This window comes from Egretta garzetta, unplaced genomic scaffold (genome assembly GCF_000687185.1).
Source record: "Egretta garzetta isolate BGI_Z169 unplaced genomic scaffold, ASM68718v1 scaffold360, whole genome shotgun sequence".
NCBI lineage: Eukaryota > Metazoa > Chordata > Aves > Pelecaniformes > Ardeidae > Egretta > Egretta garzetta.
Window position 1 is genome coordinate 1,090,710 of NW_009258261.1, and position 20,710 is coordinate 1,111,419.

Consider the following 20,710-nt stretch of genomic DNA (forward strand, 5'->3'; position numbering starts at 1 on the left):
AGCGGCCTGTGTGCATGCAGAAATAATGTGCAATGGAAAGATGGAGATCTTGTTAAAACGTCTTGTAAGAATGTTGTGTTTTTAAAAATAGATAAAATTAAAAAATATAAATTGATGCCATACAAAAATACTTCAGCTTTTTCCAAGAAATACCAAATGGACATTCTTGCTTTGTTCTGAGCAACAATGCTGCAATTGTCAAGTGAGTTAAATACCGATTTATTTTAAGAAGAGATTAACTTCTAAATCAGTATCTCATTTTTTCTGTATAATTAGTATCTCTTTTTTTCCCTAGATAATTTGTATCTTGCATATTTTTTAAAAAAAAAACCAACTTGTGGCTTTAGTGTTATGCATGGCAGCTTGTAGAATTTGTTGTTGAACAAACAGCTTTAAGTTGTCATGTTGCAGAATCATTCAACATAAAGCAGTAAGAAAACTACTCAGATCATCCATACACAAAAAATGTTCTCGTCATGCTATATGCAGAAAAAAAATTTAATTTAATTCTAGTTGTAACAAAAAGTGAAAGCACCTTAATGGTGCTGTGAAGTAATAAATGGGTGTCTTTAATGTAGGTTAATATCCCCAGTGATTATATGTATCAGTCATAACTGTATGATTACTGCTTGCTACTGCTATAGGATAGAATTAAAGTTTTAGAGCTCTTTAACCTTTTCAAGTTCATCTTTTTAATTTTACGAAAAGAATACATATTAACCAAATTAACAAATCTGTACTGCCAGTTTTTACATGGTTTTCATGATCCTTGTTGGGGTAAGGGAGATCTGGTGATTTTTTTTTTTGCACAGGTGTGCTAGCAAACCACAGATGCCTGGTAAAATAGTTCTCATCTGTGTATCTTAAGAATTTTTACCCTGTGCTCATAATTTTACATAAGAAAAGTGTAGCATTCAGCCATTGAAAGGACCTGTTGTGTGACTGGTACCTCTTAAGAGATCATTACTAAGGTGTCTCACTGGAGTATGAATTAAGGTTTGACTTAACTCCTGCATGTTTCAGGGTGGAGTGATTTTGTTGTTGTTGTTGTGAGGGGCTAGAACATCTTGGGCAACGTGGTTGTAGCAAGCGCTAGGAACTCTTGCTGGACATTCCCATACCTGAGGTTTGAGAGGGTAGGTTACATTGTGCTTCAGTGTGGTTAAGCACAGTTACAGAAATAATTTACCAAAGAGCATCTTTGTGCTTACCTAAGTAAGAGCCTTTGTGTTGTGGGTTGTGTTGTCCTGCAGTAATTTTTCCAACTTGTCATTACATTGAAAATAATAATCTTTAATTTTTTCTGTTGGACTTGTTTTGAAATGTCCATGGTGCAACTGGCTTGGATTTTCTAGAGGCCGTTTTTGCTTAAATTAGATTCTTGAAATGTGGCCACTTTGTCCATTCCAGCCAATTCTTGACCAACAATTTCAAAAGCTGACATGTCCCTGGTCATCTTAAGATTTTTAAAAAAATGTAATCTGCTTAATTCAGATCCAGCAAGATTCATTCAGTTCAGCTCAGCACTGACCATGTGGGCTTCTGCACAGAGGAGCTACCCTGGCATCATACTTCCTCGCACCCTGGTGATGACTTTGCCCCATGTGTGCTGCGAGGTCGGATTCTGTGGGCTTCACATTGGTACAGCCAGGGAGTGCTAAGACACTTTTGCCATTCTACACAAGCTAGCGGTCCAGCTACGCCAGCACTGAATTAAAGCCAGTGAGACATGCAGGTTCTTCCTCCCCGTTTTGTATTCAGGTTTACCTAAGATATCACAGTTCCTGTTAATTTTCATTGGCAAAGTGCAACGTATCTTTTTCTTTTTTTTTTTTTTTTCATAAAAAAAAGAAAAAGCAGCCTGATTTTTACAGATACTTGGTGCTCTCAGCTGTTGGTGGAAGTTGGAAAGCCTGGAGTGTTTGGCATCTCTGAAATTCCCACTTTTAATTTTACTCTGCTAAAAGTTTCTCTGGCTGCACTTTTCAAGACTGGTTGACATTTTTGATGTGAGGAATTCTTTTGTGGTTCTGTATGACAACAGTCTGCAAAATATGGTTTAAAGTCTGCAATACATGGAAAAAATATTTTTAATTTAGGGTAGCATAAAAGTGGCAAAATGGAAAACTCTTCTGTGTTCTCTGAAAGCCATCCTGTAATGTAAAGCTATTACCGTATCTCAGTTGTATGAATTAAATGTGACCACATCAAAAGCTCAAATGTTTGAAGTGGAAGAACTTGTGGACTGATGAGCTGAGGAACCGAACAAGCAAAAGAAGTATTCCTTCCTTTTAACACCTATGTACTTACAAGCACTGAGTACTCTTGGTTCTGGTTCACTTCATTGGGAAGAGATGTACTCGGCACCTTCCAAAAAAAAGAAAAAAAAAAAAGTCCTACATCCAATTTTAACCCTCCATCAATATTCAAGTCCATATGTTTTGATGCAAGGTGATGGTGCCTCTGAAAAATGTTCTAAGAAGTGAAAGATTTCAGCCTCCCATTAAGCCAGCATTGATTGCATGGAAATTAACCTGCTGGGTGGTTATTTTCTTCAACTGTGATCTAATGATTCATTTTCAGGTTGATTATTTAGCTCATATCTCAATGGCTGTTTTTCTTAGGCATCTTGGCTCACAGCTTTGTGAACTGGAAAAGCTGATAGATAAAATGATGATTGCAGAGTTTTCAACTTATGCTCGCAATGATTTAAATAGACCCCTAGAAGATGATTGCCAAATTCTAGAAGAGGTATGTCTGTTATTGAAATAAAAGTGTCTGATGAATATGTTTGCATCTTTAACATACTTAATTAGCACCAACTAATTCACTCAGGTCCCTAGTAGCAACATTATAATTTTATACTGTTTCTTTTCTCATCCAAACCTCCCCCCCACCCCTTTTTTTTGTGTCGATAAAATTAAATAATTGTAACTAAACTCATGGAACTGCAATCCAGTCCTACTTTACTTTTTTCAAAATAATCAGTTCTCTTTTCTCTGATTAAATGTATACTGAGTTCACTTTGTGAAGCTCAACATGTAAGTGGGAAAGAACGTGGATGGACTCTCATATCTACTTGACTGTAAAATTTCAGTTTTGCAATGACAGCTGATAGTTTCATGTTTTCTTACTCTGCCTCCCTATGCATTTATGGGTGCTTATATCAAGCATATGGTTGCCCTGAATACATGCTTCATTTGCAGTATGTATTCATCATTCCTCTGAAGATCATATACATCTGAAGATTAAGCTATTGTGATTGCTTTCTAGCCAGGAAAAGATTTTTCTGGATTTTGCCTGTGCTATTCTTCAGTAATTGCTAGACCCTATTAACTGTTTAGTCTTGTTTCATCCATGGGTTTAATGAAATACAGTGAATGGCAATAGCACTTAAATGTTCCCATTTCTGCCCTATAGCTTCTTCCCACCTCCGTGCTGCAATGTGATAGCCTCTCAGTTGTGCTGCTGCAGTTGTATTTAGTGTCATTCTTGCTCAGGGTAAGGACACTCACTAATCTTTAGAAATATCCATGTTTTTAAGCACAGGTGGATGAGCACAACTGAGGAACAGGCATGAAAGGGGCTGGGAGGAAGGAACTCTGTTACCTGGTGTTGCCTCAGGGAACTTCATATAGTTAAATAGTGGTGTTAGTCTCAAGGCTCTGGACTGATATAAATCCTGTTCACCAGGTGTTAGATACATGAGCTTTCTTACTGCTGTGCAAATTCTTAAAATTGTTTCTTGTCCTCACCTTGATATTTTTAGTGTGTTTTTTTAATTTTCTTTTTCCTTCTTGATAGGAGAGACTTGTATCACTAGTATTTGGACTTTTAAAACAAAGAAAGCTAAATTTTTATGAAATATATGGAGATGAAATGATTACTACTGCAAAGAACATAATTAAACAGGTAAGCCAAACACTTCTAACATATCTGACAAGGTTACCTCAACCCCTTACAAATTATTTTTTAAGTAATTAACAACAGCCTTGATTAAGTTTTTTGGTGATCGGTGGTCTCTCATTTAGAGCAGCTGGGCTTGCAAACACTAAGGACTTCCTGAAGCAAAGAGGTCTGTTTGCAGAAAAGACCTTCTGGAAGGAGTAGGTAGCACAAGTACAGCAGATCACTGCTTTTTCTGTATAATTACCATTGTTCCGAGTTCCCTGATCTTAGCTTAGGGCTGTTTTTTTTTCTCTTAACACACGGCTTTCCCAAATAGTACAGTTGTGTCATAAAACAACCTCAAAACCACACCAAGAAGCTCCCCCTGCAGCCCAACCGTCCAAAAACCCCCAAGTTCTTGGTGTGAATACATAAAAGAGAACTAAAAAAACTCACCAGTTGAAACAATCAAATTCCCAACAAATGCTACAGAAAACATTGCTTGCCTGAATGTTAGCACAGACCTAGCATAGGCACATGATAAAGGTGGAAAACATCCTTGCCTTTTTCTAAGAGGGCAAGGTGAAGTAATGAAGAAGGTAGAAGAAGTGCTTGCTGTAAAAATTATTTTAAAAATAAATCTGCCACTTGCCATTGAGGGTAGTGTGTCTATCTTTTCAAACCAAAAATCTTTGTAGATAAAACCAACTAAAACTAACAAATGAACCAATTTTAGATGACTTCTTCAGGGAAGAATGCAGTGACATGATGGCTGCCCGTAGCTGCTTGTTCTCTCCCCACCTGCAAGCAGTGCGACGCTGAGCTGGATCCTTGCCCTGCTCCCTGAAAGATCAGGAGAGGGTGGGAGTGAGCACAACCTTCTAGTCATGCTGTATTACTGTAAGCCTGGAAAAACAAGAGCATACAGCTGTGTCCAGCTGCTCTGGGCCTTCATGTAAGGTGTGACACCAAAAAAAAAAAGAGCATGAATTAATAATACCAGGATAAAATGTTCATCTGCCTGTCAGTCTCCATTGGCTTTCACTTGCCTGTGTTGGCAGTCATGAAGAGACATTTTCTCCTTTAAGTTCTCTGTTTAGTTGGATAATAGGCAAGTAGTGCTGCCCGTTTTCCTGCTCATTCTTGATCATGTGCTTTCCCATTCTGCTGGGAATATTTGTCTTTATGTTGGATTCTTCACGTGTTGCCTCTGCTCAGTAATAGATGAAGTTTAATCAACTTCCAACTTAAGTTTCTGTTGAATAGGGAAAATAGACAGGATTGGAGTATTTCTGTGTGGTTTGTGCAACACGTTTGCATTGTGGCCTATTGTCTCAACTCTTAGAGATATTTTTCCTTAATAAAGGAAACTGTTTCCTTCCCACATCTCAAATGTGCTTCCTGTTCAACTGCATTGCTGGGCTGTTTTGGTCAGTACTTTAGTAGCTCTTTATTGCCAGACAGGTGAAAGGGCAGAGGTTTGTAAGCACTGCATAGCTCAAGAAGCTTCTGTATTGACCACCTTATTCAAAATGCAGGTAAAAATCCATGTAGCTTGAAATGACAGCCATCAGTCACCATTTGGGTTGCACATACTCACTTAAAGGCAAGATGAGTTCGTACACTACTCACTCATTTGATCAAGTTATCGACTGACAATCAATAGGGGGGAGAAACCCCCTAATTCAGTCTAAATGGATTTGATTTGTACCTAGGCCTTACAAATAATGTGAAAAGAGATCAGTGAACAAATTGCCTTAAAACAATAGATGTGTTTGGAATTAAAATCAATTGTTCTGGAGACCTGAAGAAACTGGCCAGTTTTGCATGTACCAGTTGAGCAAATGTCCTTTGAGGAAAGGCCACAGCGTAACAATAAAGATGTGGAGAAACCTAGGGACCAGAGGCAGGCACCTGGAGGTGAAGAGGACAGACAGACAGCAAATACCATGTCTGCTAGGAGAGCAGTTGAAACTGGGTCTGCCTTAACACTTGAAAGCACAGGACTGTAGGTGTGTGCTTCTATGCCTCCCTGGTGCTGTTCCTTCCGGTTAAGGTTAGATCCCAATTCCTGTATTTAAAGCTGAAAAGTCATTCACTTTGGAAAGGGGAAGAATATGGCTTCTATTCTTCAGTAACTGACGTGAGAGACATTTCTAAAATGGTGCTTAGCATCCATGCTCATAAAAGCAGGTCCCCGTGAGATGGAGCTAGTGTGCCCACCAGAGCTTAGTACACAGTTGGGAATGTTTTGATCATCTGTATTTTGCTAATACATGTTCTGAGTGGGGTGGTTGTTTGGGGGGTTTCTTTTGGGTGGGTTGGTTGGTTGGTTTTAGAGAAACAAGTTGTTAAATGATGTGAATGTCTTTCCTTTGTTTTACTTTTTCTTATTTAACATGAGGATTATTGTGTGTGTGTGTTATGAAACTCAGCAGCAGTTAGAAGGAAGCTAAGATCTTTTTTGTTTTGTTTTTCCCTTTAAATTTGACAGTGTGTTGTTAATACGGTATCGCAGATAGAAGAAATAGATACAGAAGTGGTTGTTAAGTAAGTATACAGACAGATTTTTTTTCTTTTTTGGTGGTGGTGGGTGGGGATAGGAGATGGATGGGTTTTAGCATAGATAAATTTACCATTCTAATTTTTCCTTGAATTTCCCTATAATTAAGGATTATCTTTCTGTTTCACCTTAAGCCTCTGCTTCTGTCTGCCTCTGTGAGAGTATTGCATATTCCCCTGCTCGTTCAGATTCTAATGCTACCTTAAATTAAACTTAGCTTTAAAATTAATACTGAAATTCTGTGCATCTCATTGCGTGAAGCATAAACTACTGTATTGTGTTTAGACCTGTATCTCTTAACTACTTGAAAGCATTTCCTGTTGTCATAACCTGGGATTTTGTATTAAAACATGTCAGTAGTTTCAGTACGTCCCACATGAATGAGAATAGGAGTTATCCAGAGTGGAGACCGGATGGCTTCAGACCCAAGAAATGGGTGGGCAGGAACCTCACAAAGCACGACAAAGGCAAATGCCAAGTTCTGTGTCTTGGAAGGAGCAACGCTTTGCAAGAGGAGAGGCAGGGACTGGCTGGCTTCAGAGCAGCTTTTCAGGGCAGGTCCTGGTGAAGAACTGGTTGGCCATGGACCCTCAGTGCGTCCTTGCAGCCACAGCCTGGGCCATGATAGCATAGCCAGCAGATGGAGGAACAAGAAGGACGTTGAGATCCAGTGGAGGCTACTGGGCTGGTTGGGAGCTAAGGCATGGAGTGTAGGAGGAGCAGTCAAGGGAACTGGGTCCCCCTCCAGTGTGGGGAGGGGAAAACTCAGGGGAGAACTGCCCACAGCTGTCCCATGGGAGTGTTTATAGTGGAGCTGTAGGCAGAGCCAGGCTCCTCTCAGAGGTGTGCAGGGGAAGGATGAGGGGCAATGGGCACAAGATGGAAGATGATAAATGCTAGTTGAATCTTAGGAAAAATGTGTCCCTGTGAGGATGGTCAAATGCTGGAACAGGGGCCCAGAGATGCTGTGGGATCTCTGTCCTGAGACATATTCAAGCTTTGACTGGGCAGGGCCCTGAGCAACTTGATCTAGTTGGACCTGCATTGAGCAGGAGTTAGACAAGGCACCCCCAGTGGTCCCAGCTCCAGAGGCCCCTCTGCCAGCATCTGTTTTTCTGTAGCTCTGTGATTTGTTTGGCTCAGCAAAGGGTTACCCCAAAATAAGAAAACCAGACCAGCTGATAAAGCAAAGTGAGTAGCAGAATCTGCATGAGATTCAAAGTCAGATTCGGAAAAGACTGGACACAGGGTAATTTTTAAACATTGGGTGTTTGTTCACCATTCTCCAATGTTTACTATTCTGCAGTTGGGTCCTAACTCTGTATTACAGAGTTTAACTTTTGTTCTATCAAAGACTTTTCTGCCCTTTGCCACAAACAGCTGACTTGCATTTCAATAGCAGAAGTGGTCTCATTGCAGTGCAACAAAATGGGCTTAATAACGTGGCTTTTGTAATACTTGCAATATATTTTTTTTTTTTAATCTCATTTTTTCCACATGATTTATGAAAATGTTATTAACCCCCCTCCCTTGCTGGTATCACATACTTACCCCGGAAAAAAGAACATAATGCCCTGGAAAAACTAAATGGTAACTGTGAGGCTTTCATTTTTTTTTAATATCTATTTTTATACACCTCCTTCCCCATTCCACTTGCATACATTGTGTTGATCATGACTGTTGTTCGGGTGATGTCTGTTGTCTTGCCAGATAAAAGTCTACACAGTGTTCCTTACATTTACAATTCCATTTAAAGCATGTTTTTTCTTTATGTGCCAGTAAGCATCATGGTCAATAAACATTTACTGCTTACTGAATACTGCTCTGTTTTTTAGACTTGCAGACCAGATGAGGATGATGAATTTTCCTCAGTGGTTTGATTTACTGAAGAATATTTTTTCTAAGTTTACCATCTTTCTCAAGAGAATTAAGGTAAGAGATTAATTTACCAAGAGCTTCACATAGTTCAGACATGAAATGGAATGAAGTTACTTTCCATTTGAAGTCTTAAGGTGTTGGTTTTGCTTATAGAGTTCAAACTTTTGATTGAAATGATCTGTGAATATCGGCATCCAGGGCAAAAATGATTATTGCTAACAAAGAGAGCAGTGGGAAGGAGATAATACCTCTTGTCGTGTGATTACATCCATTTCAGGCTGCTAGGGATTAGGACAGAACTTTTGTATGTGTTAGATTGCTCCAAATGAGGTTTCTTTCACCATTCTCAGAAACATCTGATATTGGTTACCATCAAAGACGGATGGGTCTGCCTCCGAATGCTAATTACAGAAGAGAAAATAAAGCCAGGGTTTAGTTTAATTTTGTGGATAAAAGGAAATCTCTTTCTAGTGCAAGCTTGTGGCACAGGGTTTTGGGTTTTTTGTAATAAAAGTTATATTTGATTCTAGGTAACGTTAAATACTATCCGTAGCGTGGTTTTCTTGGTTCTAGACAAGAACCAAAAAACCAGAGATCTGGAGGACACCTTACAAAAGAACTCTGCTAAAGACAGTACGGTGGACACAGAAGTGGCTTACCTGACTCATGAAGGCATGTTTATTAGCGATGCGTTCAGCGAAGGGGACCTCCCGCCTGTAGCAGCTGACACTACCTCTCAAAGAAACACTTCCCCAAACAGCGAGCCCTGTAGCAGTGATTCGGTCTCTGAACCAGAGTGCACTACTGATTCCTCATCCAGCAAAGAGCAAACGTTGTCTTCTGTTACTCCTGGGGGAGTAGAGATGATGTGAGTAAATGTGCTGCCTGTCTCAGCTTTGCAACATGTCAGAAACAAAGTGTTAGGTGAAGGCGGTTGTTTCTGATGATACAGTACAAAAATTACTTTGGAGGAATGTGCTTTTCTAGGGAAGTGAAGTGGAATGACTCTCCACCATCACCCCTAGAGACTGCCTTCAGACTGCACTGTCCCCACTTCACCTTTGTTTCATTTATTTGCCTTGCTTTCACCTCAGTGTGTAGAAGTACAGGTACTGATTATATCACTTCTTACAGAAAAAGGCCCCTTCTCCATCTGTTCTGCTGGGAAGCCTGCTTCTGTAGAGAGCAGGAGAGATGCAAGTCTAGCCTACATGAAAGACGGATTGTTTGGCATGCCTTTAGCAGGCAGAACCATTTTGTTCCCTGTCCATGTTCCTTACTGCTATTTTTTCATTGGTGTGTTTTTTGGTTTTGTTTTGTTTGGGTTTTTTTTTCCTGCTTCATGGAATACACCTTGATAAATTATAGAGAAAAAAATCTGTTCTTCACTGTAAACTATTTGACTTGCACATTTAAATAAAACCATCTCAGTGCTTTGGTAACGTAGGCAGTGCTGCTCTGTGGTGCTTCAGACTCCAGAGTTGTAGCTTTTTTGGCATCCTTTTATGCATACATTCTGTATGGCTGGAAGTCAGAGCTACCTTTTTAAAAGTGTATGTGGGACTCGGGCACGAACCACTTCAAAAACCAGCATGTCTGGATACAGAGTTCTATGAAGCAAAATTGAAATACCACTTGTTACCCTGATGAAAGATGGAGATACCAAGTGGCCCGCTCACTCTAGCTGATTGGTACTCGTATCTATACTTGTGTGTTTAAGCAACTGTCAGTTTTGATAGAGACCTTCCCCCTCCAATCACCGTGCTGGCTGAAGGAGATAGATTTAAAATAAATATTCAGTGCATAAAGCAAATTCAGGCCTCTGTATGTCCAAACATTCATCGCATGCTGCAATGTGAAGAGGAGTCCAGGGTTATGATGAGGAGCGGGCAAGCAGAAGGGGGTTGGATCCAAACTGGTCTGGAGCACTTTACCAAGTTTGCTAAAAACTTACCATCCAGCTAGAGCTCTCTAGCAGTAAAGGTGTTTCTGAGGCTGGTTGCATAACTTTGTTCTAAAATGAACTTGGTTCATCCCTCTTCTGGTTTTCTTTGCACCTCTGCTCTGTGTTTGGAGCAGGCTACTAAAATTACACAGTTAGAACAGCGTTAGCCTAGTTGCTACTCTGTAGCATCCTGGGTTTTCTCTCTCCTCTCATATTGTCAGTCGCTCGAGCAGCCACGCTGGACCAAAAGGTTGTTATCTTAACTAATTACATGAATGGCAGAGCTGTGCAGTGGGCTAGCTTCAAAACAGGAGACAAATCACAAAAGGATTTTTAAAAAACGCCATCTTAGGAACCTGAGGTCTGAAGAGCTAGTAGAATGATAGCCTGTAGAATAAGGTGGTGGTGAGTGCAGAGTATCTATTTTAGGCCTTACACTAGCATTGGAAGAAAAATGCTGTGTTTTATCTGTCGTATGCTTGTGATGCTCAAGTGTTACAGGAGCTGGGTAAATCTTAGCTCAGCAAATGTTAATCATATCTATTGTATTAGTAATGGCTATATCATGTTTTCTCTTAGACCATTAATAGCAATTAGAATGTGGATTTAAAACAAGATGTAAGGATGTGCAGTTGTGCATTTCCTTGTTACAGGGACTGACATGACATTGACAGCAGCTTAGACGATCCCATCTGTACAAAGTGACTTTGGTGATTAACTGACTGTCTGCATTTGACAGTTGCTGCAAGGCTCTTTCCTCCTTCAACATGTGAGCAGAAATACTGGGTGTTTTTTTTATAAATTGATGCTCAACCAATTGGTTCTGTCATTTGTAGGATCAGTGATGACATGAAGCTGACTGACCTGGAACTGGTCAGGCTGGCAAACAATATTCAAGAGTTACTTTATAATGCCTCTGATATCTGCCATGATCGTTCAGTCAAGTTCCTCATGGCAAGAGCAAAGGTAAGGAGCTTGGGTCAGACTGCTGTTGGTGTCTCATCCTTAACGAGAATTACTCCCAAGTTACAGTTTAATGAGTGAGAGTTCTGAAATGGCATTCTCAGTTGAAATTAAGTAACTGTTCCTGCTGCCACAGGCACTTGATGTTAATGCCCAGAGCACACAAGCATTAACATATCATGTCACTGTAAGTTAATGTGGGTTTCTGCTCCTTTTTTTTTTTTTTTTTTTAATATTCTGACTTGCAGTCTTTGAAGCTCCATGCAGAGAATGCGTATCTATGACAAGGCAGCTGCTTGCACTGCAATCTGCCTTCTCTGTTCCATGTAGGGTTAAATAATGTGCCTCTTAAAATACTAGTAGCCCTTAGATGTGCTGACTAGTTATTTCTTTACACCTCTGAATTTTTGTGGTGTTGTGTCTCCTTACAATGGTTTTCTTTGCGTACAGGATGGCTTCTTGGAGAAGCTGAATTCCATTGAGTTTGTTGCTCTTTCTCGCTTGATGGAAGGCTTTATCTTAGATACCGAGCAGATCTGTGGCAGGAAAAGTATGTCCTTGCGAGGAGCACTTCAGAGTCAAGCCAATAGGTTTGTGAATAGATTCCATGAGGAGAGGAAGACAAAACTAAGGTACTCTGGATAGATCTTTGTGTTCTTATGTGAATAATTTTACCAATTATATGCCAGGCAAACAGTCTTTTGTTGCCTAGAACACTAGTAAGTCAGTTGTACTTAAGAGCAGGGGGTGAAAGAACTGTATTAAAACCCACTTATTTCCTGTTGGTTTAGACATTTACTGTTTTCATAACTTAGTTTCCTCAAATTGAGTTGTTCTACAGTTACCTAAAAAAGGACAGTAGTAGCTACAGCAGGTACTTAAGACTGACATTGAAGGGCAGGATTGCTCTGTCTCAGGGATTAAGTAACTTTAGGATAATTCACTTCCAACTTTTTTTAAAAAAAAGCAACTGAACAAAACCCCCAAACAAACAAACAAAGAACAACCCAAATCTCCTCCAACAAAAACAACTGAAAAAAACCCAATTGGGGAACAGCCTTCCCAGTAACATACATCAAGTCTTTTTGCTCCCATCCATCTAAAGCTTCACATTATTTCAGTGGCAGTGATCTCATAAGGATCTTTATTGCCTAGTGTAGTCTTTTGTCATCTGTGATAGACTGAATGAACAAATTGTGAGATCTCTAGGCCAACATGGTGCTTTTCTGTTTCGCTACTGCCAGTTGTTCGGCACCTCTTTCTAATGAAGATGAATAACAACACTTTGGGCCACTGGCTTTTTTTAAACTACTGTAGTTATGATTCCACAGCACTACAGGAAGGAAAAGCATCAAGACAAGTTATTTCATTTTCTTGGCCTCCTTTCTTTTGTGCTTATAACTAGCCTACTTTTGGACAATGAGCGCTGGAAGCAAGCTGAAGTTCCTGCCGAGTTTCAGGATCTTGTTGATTCGGTGTCAGATGGCAGAATTTCTCTCCCTGAAAAAAAAACATCAGGTATGTATCTTGAAGTCCTACTGTTAACTGAATTTATTATCAGTAAATGCTGCTATTGAATGTTGATGGACATATTCCAGTGTCACTCTTGATCTGTGTTTGCCTGCTGTCTTCTGGGGGCATTAGAAGAAAGTTGTTAGCTTTTTTTTTTTTTTTTGGTTTTTTTTTTGGTTTTTTTTTTCTGTTAACTTGTGTTGAAACTTCTTGTGCTGACCTTAAAAGATTATTTATTTTTTTGAAAACCCATTTAAGTGTTAGCACAGGGACAGAGCTACTTTTTTATACAAGTATTCCCAGTGCAGAGGCTTACAGTCTTTGCACAAATTAAGTCTTTCCTCAGAACATACCACTGAGGTGTTGCAAGGGACCGAGCAGCATGCGTGTGTGCTCAGCCCCCCTTGTGTTGGACAAAGCTTGGTCCTTCACGCTACTTCATCTGCCAGTTGTTCAAGTGAAAGGCAGAATGCTATGTGGCTGCTCATGGAAGTGAAAACTCATGGACGTTGAATTATTTACCGTGCCACAGAAACCTCATTTCACCTCAGACAAGTCACTTTTTTTCTCCTTGTGCCCTATTTCCCTGTGTGCAAAATGGGAAAGCATAATGCATTCTTGCCTTGTGGGAATAGTCATCCAATATTGCACCAATGAATGTGTGTGAACAGCTAGAAGAGGAAGAAAACGTACATACAGGGGAAGGAAAATGGCAATAGATGAGAAGGAAGAAAATACAGTATACAGTAATGTCATGGTGGAGAAACCCTGACACCCCCCCCAAAAGGAATATAGCAGATACAGAAAGCGTATTAGGCGATAATCACTCCAATTATGGAACATGACACCAAAACATGATCATCGACCATTGCTCTTAAAATAAAGTCTTGCAGCTTCCTTCAAGAATATAGGAAACTGCTGGCATCAAATTTGTCAGGAAAAACTGCAACAGTAAGAGCTTCTACTATGAAGCCTGAGGAGGAAGTGGTTTGAAGCTAAAATATTAATATACGCAGCAAATAATTTGAGAATGTATAGTAGAAAACCTAGTTACTTTTTCTGCTTTTCTTTTTCTACTTGTATCCTGTTGTATTTGAAGTTTCTAAGTCCATAATGACAGTGGGACTTTTGGGGAATTTTTATCTAAAATCCCGGCAGATAATGAAGTAACTTTACGGGTTGTAATAATTACAATGGATGACCAACTATATAATATATATTGTAAGAGAGGAGTGGTCCAAAGATTAATTGTGGGTTTTTTCAAGCCCTAGCAAGTGAACACGAAATTTTTAGAAACTAGTATTTTTTGTACTTGTTTTTAGTTCAACTCATCCCTTTTCCTTTCTTGCTAAAATGTCTAGCTACTGAAGAAAGAAAGCCAACTGAATTCCTTATTGTAGAAGGACAAAAATATGCAACAGTTGGGTAAGATGCACTCTTTTCTCTCAGCAGTGGGTTAGTTGGCAAGAACTTTTAAGTAGAACTGTGATGAATACTAACAGCTTTAGCAGTCTTATTTAAATAAAAAAAAACCCCAACTCTCCTTCCACAGACTAGTTTCTCTTTAGTTCCCAAACAGTTATAAAACATGGCAAGCTCTTCTGTACATTAAAATGCTGCTGCTTCTCTGAGTGACTACGCTGAAATTTATGGTTTCACTTTTTTGTTTGTTTTTTCAATTATTTCATGAAAACACATAGTCATGAAAATACGGGTTTGTCTTCATAGCATGCTGTTATTTCTTGCAATATGGGTTCTCTCTGGCAAAATCATGGAGTAGTTTGGGTTGGAAGGCACCTTTAGAGATCATCTAGTCCAACCACCCTGCAGTGAGCAGGGACATCTCCAACTCAGTCAGGTTGCTCAGAGCCCCGTCCAGCCTGACCTTGAGTATTTCCAGGGATGGGGCACCTACCACCTCTCTGGGCAACCTGTTCCAGTGTTTCACCACCCTCATTGTAAAAAAATTTCTTCCTTGCATATAGCCTGAATCTACCCTACTTTAGTTTAAAACCGTTATCCCTTGTCCTATGGCTACAGGCCCTGCTAAAAAGTCTGTCCCCATCTTTCTTATAAGCCCCCTTTAAGTACTGAAAGGCCACAATAAGATCTCCCCAGAGCCTTCTCTTCTTCAGGCTAAACAACCCCAAAATACATGAGTGCACTACTGAATGATTGCTTATCTTATTCAGAATAAGAAATAAGATATGGGCTATCTAAGAATCTGCATATGCTATTTCTTGGTATCCTCATTGCTTTAGATTGGAAAGTAGTTTCTTAAAGCTGGTTATATCAAAGGCATTTTAAAATATATGATACTCACATACTTCTTTCATATAAAAGCATGCTGTGTTTCCAAAGACTGTGAGGCTTAAGCATTAAATATGCGTGAGAGTGTTTGGTTTTGAGGAGGGAGTAAAACCTGGAAGATCTCACTCCCCAGAGTCCTAACATCAATTTAGCCCAAACTTAAAAGTTCTGATATACATAATGTCTATGACTAGCTGTCATTTTATGAGTTGCTTCACGATGATGTGTTGCTGTTCAATTACAAACAGAAGCTGATGTCTCAGAATTTCTGTGCCAACCAACTAACATCACTGCAAAAGAGCATTTTGGGTCGAGTAGGAGCATTTGAAGATGCTTTAAAGGATAAAATTTACTTAAAAGATGATGTGTTTCATAATCCATGTCCGCTCACTTAAAACTTGTTATATTTAGCTCTGTGAAGCAATTGTCAGCTTCATGTTGGTGCAAATACTTGTTTCAGCTTTATACACTTCTACATACAGTTTCATCGTATTTAACCAAATTAAATGCATTCATGAAAAAACCTAGATGTTCCCCAAAAATTCTCCAGGTGTTTGTTTTTAGTTTGTTGTTCATTATCTTTCTGCACTCTACTGCCTGAAGGAAGAAAGAGATTTAACTTTTTGAAGTGTTAGAATATCTACACTGAACATTTGATCTTGCCTTCGTTTTCCTGCCTTCTGTGTATTTGAATTCAAAGGAGTGTACCTGCTCTTTGTGGAGCTGCCTTAGTTCCATCCAGTAGCTCCCAATTCTCCCCGTGCCTGATGAAGTCAGGGGAAACTACAGATGTTGAGCATATTTGAATATTTGGTGCTGTTTCTTCACAGCTGCCTTCTCTGTGACTCCTTAGCATTCATTACACCCTTTTCAGTGGTGGTTGTAGTCTATATTCTGCGGATTTTTATACTTGCTCAGAGTTGGCCAGAATTATGTAGTAGTATAAGAAAGGAGCTTTGGATTTTTTGTCCCCTGCCAACATTTACATGGAGACTTCTAGTTCCACAGCAGCTTTTTTTTGAGATTTAAAAGTTATACCAGTGAACCTTAGAGATTTTCTCTCATATATGTTAAGTACTTTTTTGACATGCCACCCTGTAGAATGGGTATTCTTTATAAACATCTTTGTGGGTTTTTTTATAACCTTCTTTTCTGTTTTACTTCTGCTTCAGATCAGTTAGTGGGTTTATTTAACGCTATAAACTCTAGCATTAGGTAGCTTTCTATCAATGTGACTGGCCTGTGTTTGATTTTTAAACATCTGTGCACTGAGATGACATATTTGGCTGTTTACTCTCTTGTAGGACAGTATTGCTGTTAATAAGAATAATCCTTGAGTACTGCCAGTGTGTGGATAACATTCCTTCCATCACCACTGACATGCTTACCCGCCTGTCTGATTTACTGAAGGTATGACTCCAAATGTACCATCTGTGCTAATCAGGGATATTCAGGGCGGAGAACGTTTCTTACTCTCCGTAATGCTTCTCATGCTTTTATGATTTCATATAAATGATATGAATTGTCTAGAAAGCATTGCATTTGTTACTGTGCCATAAGGCAGCCTTTTAAGCTAAGGGCATTAAAGATGCAATTTGTTGTGCGAATGAACTTTGGGAAGGCTGTCCTTCTGCTTGTTCACCTGGAATATTGGAAATCCCATCTAGTAGTGTTTGTCATAGTTGCCTGTCCTTCAGGCTGGCTGTGGGATTAAAGCTGCTGAAGAAAAAGCAATTTGATCCCAGATGCCACAGAGATACATCTATATTCAGGAAGGAAATGAGTCCCTTGGTTTTTACAAGTCAGTAGAAGTATAGTCAGTAGAGGCATGAAAAATAATATGGGGTGAAGCTTCTGTTGTAAAATGTAAAGATGATGAAAGACCAGGACCTTTTTGTCATTTATTTCTCACTAGAGAAGAGGAAAGCTGGTAAAACACAAATACTGCAAGGTAATGTAAGTAAACAATAATAAAAGGAACACATGAATGCACCTTAAAACTGTCGTTCATATATATGTGTGTGTGTATATATATATGTATATGTATATATGGCAAAAGCCTAACAGTTAATTTATTTCAAGGTTTTCACTTGTGTCTGCCTACAAAGGTTATGTCAGGTATTAGACTTCTGAACATAAGCGTAATTGATAAAAGACAAACAGATTCTACTCTCCAAAAGTACATTTTACATAACGTGGGGGATGGAAAACACACCCTCGGAGATGGACCTTTAAATAATCTTCCTGTCAGTAGTTCTTATCAGAATAACCGTATGCAGGAGCACTCCTCCCTGCAGTCATTATTCAGATTCATCCACGAACCTTCACCTTTGAAAGCGCTATCTAAGGCAAATCCGTCGGTCTGGGACTGAGGATGTCCCTCTTCACCTCTTGTTCTGCTTCACTCAGGTCTTGCAGCACCTTTTCGCAGGCAGGCTGAATAGCAGCAGATGCCTCAAACTTGGCCAGATCTGCATCTCTGTGTTACTTCTCTCTCCCTACTATATCTTGTTCTGGCTCTATGTAATTTTATGTTTTATTCCTTGATATTCAAACATCATGTGCAGTTTAATTACTGTATTTCCTATCTGGCAGTGAGGTGCCATCAGTTGGAGAGATGACAAGAGCAGCTAGCAAAACCCGGAAGCTAATTTATTACAGTTTGAACAAAATAAGAGCCACTTGGGATATCCTTGCAAGTCACTACACTTTTTGTTTGACAGCTGTCAGAGCTAGCAAGCTTTGAAGGTAGCGAGAGCTAGTTTTTATTGTGATAGAAGCTACAAAGTGTTCCCAGGTAATGAAATTCCGGGCCATTTTGGGCTTTGGCTGCAACCAGAGTGAAATAACACCTGTGTATGAACAAACACATGATCATAATTACTGGAGTTGTTTAGCTGGTGCAGACAAGAGAAGGCTGGCAGCCACGGTGCTGGAACACAGAGATGTTTTCCTCCAAGCAGTCACAAGGAGGGGATATTGCTCTTTTGCTGTTTCAGGCATGCTACTTCCTTGCTGCTTTGTCTGCAACAGGCCATCTGGTAACAGAAATACTTAGGAAAGGTGGGGGGGGAGTACGTGTGTCTATCATCCTTTATAGAGCATGTTTTTAATGGTCTGCCACACAGTCGACAAGTTGGCGCTAACCTGAGCTAAACACCTCAGAGGAGCTTAGGCTGTGTAGGGTATATCTGTCTTTGGTTCAGTGGATCTACTTCTAAAGTCGACCAGGAGGCATAAGAAAAGGTCTTGCTTTTCAGGAGAAGGAGTTTCAGATCCTGACTTCTGTCTTCAGCAGAGTAGATTGTGCTTCTCTCAGGTCAGGGGCCACACGTAGCTCAGGTTCAGTTGTGGCACGAGGTCTGGGTTGTTTTTCTGGCCCTGGATACACCACTCTGAGACCCCAGAGCGGGTGCATGGTGTTAATGGCATATCCTCTCTGGTCCTGAGTCTTATGACTGACAATAGCCAGAAAAATTGTTTCCTGTTTTTACTCAAGGAGGGTTGAAATTTTGGGTTTGTTCTTGCATTATCCTGAAGCAAGACCTGTGAGGCAGGATTGTGGCCCCAAAAAAAGGGAGCTCTATGTGAGGGAAATCCTCTGTGGTGCAGACGCAAGCTGCAGGGCAGCCTTGTCACAATTCCTTCTGAATCTGTCTTCAGGTGCAAGAGAAGGGGTCAGTGCTCTGTAGGTTTTGCCTCCTGATTTCTACCCCAGTGTCAGCAGGACAGTTCCATTCAAACGCGAGCCCTGAGACTTCTGCTCTCCATTCAGAGCAGGAATTGGGGGCAGCAGCAATGGCTCTTCTGTCTCTACTGCATCACCCAAGCCAGTCTAGACTATCTGGTGTCTCGAGCTGGGTGGTGGAGCAGAATTCCAAAATAAGACAGAATATGCTAACAGGAACTGTCTTACTGTCCAGAGACCTTGCTGGCCTGTGTGCATTTAATGATAACTTCTTTTCTCATGGAACTAAGTTAGGAAGATCAAGTCATGAGTCATCCGCAATACCCAGTTTTCTTACAGAATTGTTTTTTGACATGGCTTAACATCATCCGCTTATCATTTCTTAATCTTGGTATTTTATAGTGTTAGAAATACAGACTCAGCCACCTCAGCAGCAGTGAGTTTCAGTGCTTTCAAGTTTTCTTTAACATCAGCAGTGGGGAAGGTCTAGAGGCAGAGCAGAAACTTGTTCTTTTGATATTGTCCATTCTGATATTACACTTTTCTACTCTACTTGGCAAAACTAGTGAGATTCTTACCTTTCACTCCACCCAAGGCCCTGGTTTGAGAAGTATGCTTTGTAGTATAAAGCCATTCTTGTGTATGGCTTTCAAAGTAAGGCTGAACATAGTCTGCAGCAAGTCTGACTTGCTACTTTACTTTCACTCTGAGAGAAGCCTCACCCAAAGGTCTCTCAGAGAAGCAGAAATTAGTCCCTGAATTGAAATCACTGAGCAGCTAACTTGGGTTTTTAGTAACAGTATTTCTACTTCCCTCTGCGGAAACGCTGCCGTGAGTGCTTTAGCGTAAGCTGAGTCAAAAAAATACTACGGGCCAGTGACTACTGAGAGTGGTGAAATAGTTCCTTTTGCCTTACTAGTTAACAGTCATGGACTCCTGTAGCAAGGAGTATGTGACACTCTGGTACTGGCCTTCATTTACTTTGTAATAATCTGTTTAATCTTGCATAATTCTGTTGATGGTATTTTTAAACTGTGATTATGTGTAGTTGTTAGAGTCAGCATAAATTTTCACTTTCTTTTTCTTGCTCACAGTATTTCAACTCTAGAAGTTGCCAGCTAGTGCTTGGAGCTGGTGCGCTACAAGTTGTTGGTTTGAAAACAATCACTACAAAAAACCTAGGTATGGATTTCTATATTTAAAATGTCAAAGCTTGTTCTCCTGCCTGTTAAAAATACGAAACGCAAAAAAACTGAACACTTACGATAAGCTATGTTTGTGTTGTGGTGCCATGCATGGAACAGAGAGGTTGATAAGACCTTGCTGGCAGGGGGTAAAATATGTATGAAAGCTAGTGAATTGTCTGGTTAAGGGCTGCACTAAAATCCATCAAATTCCTTTGCTCACTGCAGGATCACTTTAAATGTAAAGCTTCACTGTGTTACACAAAGGAAATATAAGAACAAATATACAGGCTAGCAAGTTTTCCATGAAAATGTTTTGACTGTGGGAAGGTGTCGTTACTTTTTCAGTGGTGACTTTGGCATGCTTGGATGCTGCTTAGTGTTCAGATCTTGAGATTGGAGGCAGGTAGGTAGAGGAATGCAGCCAAACCCCTGTCTCCTTGTGCATTTCACTGAGCTGTGCTGTCCCATCTGCCCTGTGGTGCTGTATTCTGTAACACTGTGTCCACATACAGCTCCTGTGGGTTATAACCGCATGTCAGTAATGTGCAAAATTATTTCTGTGGGTGGCTCTGAATTGAATAGTTAGCCTTTATGTGGCTGAGTGTCCCAGCACAGTCAGGTAACTTAGGGCTCTGTGTCTGCGTGCTGAATCTAAACTATGATTTGGGCTTTAGAGTTTCTCATTTTCAGTGTGCAGCTATTTAGCTGAATTGTCAGCCTCAAGCTACCTGCCTGGACTGCTTCAGCTGCTCTGAAAATCTGGGGGTGGACTAGGT

General features: G+C 40.1%; 1 protein-coding gene across 5 annotated transcripts in view; it reads left to right on the plus strand.

The window, feature by feature from the left end:
- Positions 1–20,710, plus strand: part of VPS54 (VPS54 subunit of GARP complex) — a 53,118-nt gene that overhangs the window by 23,210 nt on the left and 9,198 nt on the right. For all 5 annotated transcript variants that reach the window (XM_035897257.1, XM_035897201.1, XM_009641859.2 and 2 more), the window contains 11 exons: positions 2,625–2,751; positions 3,805–3,912; positions 6,383–6,438; positions 8,287–8,383; positions 8,860–9,197; positions 11,111–11,240; positions 11,688–11,869; positions 12,643–12,755; positions 14,111–14,174; positions 16,364–16,469; positions 19,842–19,929. In XM_035897257.1, the coding sequence (XP_035753150.1) occupies positions 2,625–2,751; positions 3,805–3,912; positions 6,383–6,438; positions 8,287–8,383; positions 8,860–9,197; positions 11,111–11,240; positions 11,688–11,869; positions 12,643–12,755; positions 14,111–14,174; positions 16,364–16,469; positions 19,842–19,929 (1,409 nt within the window). The remainder of the gene's footprint in view (positions 1–2,624; positions 2,752–3,804; positions 3,913–6,382; positions 6,439–8,286; positions 8,384–8,859; positions 9,198–11,110; positions 11,241–11,687; positions 11,870–12,642; positions 12,756–14,110; positions 14,175–16,363; positions 16,470–19,841; positions 19,930–20,710) is intronic.